The sequence below is a fragment of the Sprattus sprattus genome (genome assembly GCF_963457725.1).
Source record: "Sprattus sprattus genome assembly, chromosome: 4".
Taxonomy (NCBI): Eukaryota; Metazoa; Chordata; class Actinopteri; order Clupeiformes; family Clupeidae; genus Sprattus; species Sprattus sprattus.
Genome location: NC_137923.1, coordinates 21,189,293 through 21,194,292, shown reverse-complemented (window position 1 = coordinate 21,194,292; position 5,000 = coordinate 21,189,293). Strand labels below are relative to the sequence as shown.

The window sequence follows — 5,000 nt, the reverse complement described above, 5'->3', positions numbered from 1 at the left end:
GCATAAAGGGAATATGCGGATCTGGTGAGTGAAGAGAGAATCCTCTAAAACTGGTAAATACAGGCAAACCATCCCAGCAGAGCCAGACCAGAGATCAAAGCCCCGGGCAGCCTTGAGAACGCCCACAGCCCCACACTGGACCCTCTCTGATCTTTAACATCCCTGAGATGTTACAGTCTGGATGGTGGAGCTTAAGAAGAACTGCTCTATGCCCAAAAACCCATAAAGTGGAAGCCATAAAGTGGCAGAGTGGCCATCATTCAAGACTGAACTTGGCGTGAGAACCGGGCGAGATTGACGAAGATTGACCAAAACAGGCTTATTTTTGTGCATGAGATGCATTGAAGTCAATGACATTTTTTTTCTGTGCTAGCGTGAGACAGGGCAGAAAAGCGTGTGTCTCACGCCAAAAGCGTGAGAATTGACAACCCTGGAGGGTGCAGAATTTTTTTGTCAATCTGATTTCACCACTCCACAACACAAAGGTCTGGTCGAGCCCTAAGAGTGAAGAGAGGAGCCTTTAAAACTGGTAAATACAGGCTAACCCTGTAGGTCCGAAGGCAAGTAAACGCAGAGGCCCAACTCAGTGGACTCTCTTCAGTTGACATTGAGCAGCATGCTCTCACAGAGGTACAGTCAATACAAAGACCAGCAGACCAGACATAGTCGGTCCGGTCGTGTGAAGTGACACACATCCCCAGGCCCTTACCTGTGTGACCAGCGGCTCCAGCAGCCTCTCCACAGTCAGGGTGCGGATCTCCAGACTCTTAGGGTCCCATTTCAGCAAGATGGGGGACGTAGCACTGGTCATGGTTGCTGCAGAGAGAAGGAAGGAAGAGAAGAGGGAAGGTCAGGCAGAGGCAGAGAGAGAGAAAGAAAGAGAGACAGGCAGTGAGAGAGAGAGAGACAGAGAGAGAGAGGTGTTCAGAGTTGCTGAGTAATACAGTTTGTTAGCCTTACCGTTTGGGCACTTCACACACTATAAAGACTTTAGATTAGAGGACATTAAACCTAATGATGTAATGTAAAGAAGAAGAGTAAGTTAAAACATCAGCTACTCCATGGAAAAAAAGACTACTACCAGATCAGATAAACCCTACACTATACACTTTGCATAGATACTTTGACCATGTAAGAATCATTGACTGAACACATGGAGATCAACACCATTGTTAACCTTCAAGTACTCCTCAGTACCACAGAAAGAACTCTATGCTATTTACGTATAAGAATAAAGATGTGACCATATGCAAATATCACTCACATTCTGGCTACTACATTCGGTGGCACAGAGGTGCAGGTACATGTTGACCTGCTGCTGCCCATGACTGCTGAGATTATACCAGGAGCAGGCTGGGTGGGATGGGTGAGGAGAGCAAGACTCTACTGGATGGGGGGTCTACTGAGATCTGGGAGGTCTGGGGTTGGGATTTTTAACCCAGCATCCAGAGAAAGCCTGTCATCTCCACCACCAGGAATGGCTCTTTATTTCTGAGAAATCTGGAGAGCAAGCAGATGCATCTGGAGGTACCTTGCTTATTATGAGAGGAATGTCTTCTTCAAACAAAAATGTGAAATAGAGTGGGACAGACTAAATGCATTCCCTTCCCTCTCTTTCTCAATCCTTATCTCTTTCTCTCTCTCTCTCTATCTCTCTCTCTCTGTCTCCTGCTCACTCTCTCATCATTACTCAAGTCACTGTGGCAACTGCAGAGAGCCTGTGATGAAGGGGTGAGGATTCAAATGGGGGCTTTGAACAAGGCTAATGCATGCAGGTGCTCTCTGATTAAGGCTCAACTTCACAGGAACTGCCTCCTGTGCAACTCCCAGGGAAGTACACAAGAGAGCCAGCCACCTCTATCTGATGAGAGAGGGTGGGGAGGGGAGGGGTAGCTCTTCCCCAGCACAAACTCAGGTAGACAGGTCTGAAAGCAGACGGGGCTCCACGGCCAAAAACAAAATGCTCACATCAGCAAACATTTTTTCCTGTTGTCGCTACTTGAGAACATTCTGAAATACTCCAAAAGCAATTTCAACAGACAAATGTCCCCTTTCTCTTACGGTAGCTGTTGACCAATGTAGTACTCAGGCTACTATTAAAGTGATTTGCAGTCCCAATGTCTGAGAAAGGAGCCATACATGGCAACTACGGTGGCAGTTACAAAGACCAGGTGCTGTAGGACCAGATAAGAACACATAAAAGCAACAGAGATAGGAAAGTGGATGCTCTTAACACAAATAAAAGTCACACTCCCAGGTTTCGGGCCGAGCAGCAACCCACGTTTATCTCTCTCTCTCTCTCTCTCTCTCTCTCTCTCTCTCCCTCTCTCTCTCTCTCTCTCATCAGACACACACTGCAGCGGCTGCTGCCTGCTTTTAAGATCCCAGCTGTGCCCACTGAGAATTGGGATCAATGAGAGAGTAGATGAAGCACTCTCCTATTCAAAAGCTGAAGAGGACTTATCATCAATTATCTTCTCCCTCCCACCGGTCAACTCAAACACAGATGTAATGAAAAGAAATGTACCGATGCAAAGAAATGTACCGACGGTTCTGTGGGTCTGTGCTGAACCCGCTTGACCTCACACATTTTGCAACTGTTAAACTATGCACTGTAATGGCACGGATGCTTTTCTGTCATAATAGTTTACACCGCCAGACACACATACTGATCCAAGCTATGCTCAAAGTCTCTCTCAAGGCTCTCCACACTCCTAAGGTGATCACCGATGACTGTTGACAACAGCTGAAACTAACTGAAGCTAGCTTTTCCCTGGCAGATAACCTAGAGCCCCCACCCAAACCCAGGCAGAAAGGCATACTCTGACATAAGCAGCGGTCCCACCACCACCACCGGGGGCTCGTGTGGCTTAATGAGACACAGACTGTGGCAGTAAAGGAGGAGGCTGTGCCGATGATGAGGTGTCCTGCTCTACCTGGTCTGCGGCAGCAGTGGTGGCGGCCCCCCTTGCCGCCATCTGCTCCGCCCGCTTACTTTATGGGCCGTGACAGAGGAAGCCCCCGGGAGGAAATGACACGCCATCGCAACAACGGCCAACCTGTTGCAGATCAATCTGCCCCCCCTCTGACATTTCTTGACATTTCATGACATTTGCGGGAGCGAGCGTCTCGGATGATATATGTTTACAGCCGCAGCCAGTTCATTAGACCTTTCACTAATGCACTTGACTTTGGGGGACCGTGCGATTTAACTGACTTTCTGTGTGCCCAGTAACAGTAGACAGCTGTCTCGCTGACGGAAAGAGATGCAATCACAATAAGTCATTGCAATCAATGGATGGGACACAGTGTGCCATAAACGTGTTTTGCAGCATTATCAAGCTATTTTGTCAAGCTAACAGAATTATATCTTCAAACAATTAAAAAATGTGAGTGTCTGAGGGTGAATATGAATGTGAATATCCCTTATTCTCATAGACACTACTGCGGAGGACTGGTGTGTTGATGCTTCCTCATGTCCTTGTGTATTTGCGCCCCTTACACATATTAAATCTCCCCATCTCTGATTCCGTCCGTTTATCTCTGTTCTTCTCTTAATCACCCTTCCTCTCACAGAGACGGATGCAGTGCAGGATAGTGGACTCCTGGCGTCATGGTGTCATAAAGAACCATTGTTGGCGACAGTTTGCCGGCTCTCCTCAGGATTTGAACGTGACGATAATTGCGTTGTTTTTTGTGCCAAGCAGCTCCAGTGATTACAGCAGTGGTGATAATGCAGTCTAAATTTGTCTCCATGATGAGTCTAAATGGGCACGGCCTGTGTCTGCAGTGTCTCTGTCTGTCTCTCTCTCTCTCTCTCTCTCTCTCTCTCTCTCTCTCTCTCTCTCCGCCACTGGTACGCTGATATGAAGTGTATCATTGTTGGCAGGCGAGATTCGCTGTAATGTCAGCTACTGCACTGCGCCAGCTAAATGTATTCACAGTTGTCCATGTTATCAGATGAGCTTTTGATGTCGTTCCTCAAACACATTACTATTATGGTTACTGACATGCATGCTTGCACTGCGGGAACAAGCACCTGCGCATCATGATATGGTTTTGGCAATGGTGTGCATGGGAATAATGTTTACATTTTGGACAGTTTTGTATACTTGGAAAAGCACGCACACACACACACCAACTCTTGGCTCAGAGGACTCAGTCATACACTCTCATACACATCCACAGGCAGGCACGCGCACACACACACACACATACACACACACACACCCACACACACTCACATGCATGCACCAGTATATCTTCTATGTTGTTCCAGATCGTGTCTGCCACATGAAAGGCACATGAATGCCACAACGGCGCCACATTCGCTCAACATCTGCGCCACATCCACCCAATATCCACTCTACATCCACTCTACTACCCGGGTCGGATCCGTTCTAGAGTTGGATATTATCTGGGGAAACTCCTTTGATTGTGAGCTGGTGGCACACTGCACGGCCACAGATGCAGGTTATTCCCCTTATGAAATTCAAATGAGGGGCGCTAATGTTTAAACGAGCAAGAGACAGACAACCTTACACACATTAAGCAAGACCTGAGACTTCATTAGAACTCCCCAACGGACCAACAGGGAGGGGCACAGAGGTGAACACAGTAAATAAAGCACACAAACTCACTAGTACTAATAAACACACGCACACGCACACGCACACGCACACACACACACACACGCGCATACGCACACACGCACACACACACACACACACACACACACACACACACACACACACACACACACACACACACACACACACACACTCATTCATAATAAGGAACACTCTCACACACACACACACACACACACACACACACACACACACATATATACACACACACATATGCACACACACACACATAAACAAACGCACACACACACAAACACGCAGGTATCCTGCAGATCAGAGAAGAGCAGCGCAGCCGTAAGCATTCTGAAGTCATCTGGCTCAACTCCAGTGACCCCTTTAGTCCACATCACC

The 5,000-nt window shown here is 47.6% G+C and overlaps 1 protein-coding gene across 4 annotated transcripts in view; it reads right to left on the bottom strand.

The window, feature by feature from the left end:
* Positions 1-5,000, bottom strand: part of ctnna2 (catenin (cadherin-associated protein), alpha 2) — a 374,072-nt gene that overhangs the window by 352,622 nt on the left and 16,450 nt on the right. For all 4 annotated transcript variants that reach the window (XM_080836552.1, XM_080836554.1, XM_080836553.1 and 1 more), the window contains exon 2: positions 710-816. In XM_080836552.1, the coding sequence (XP_080692678.1) occupies positions 710-811 (102 nt within the window). In that variant the 5' untranslated portion in view covers positions 812-816. The remainder of the gene's footprint in view (positions 1-709; positions 817-5,000) is intronic.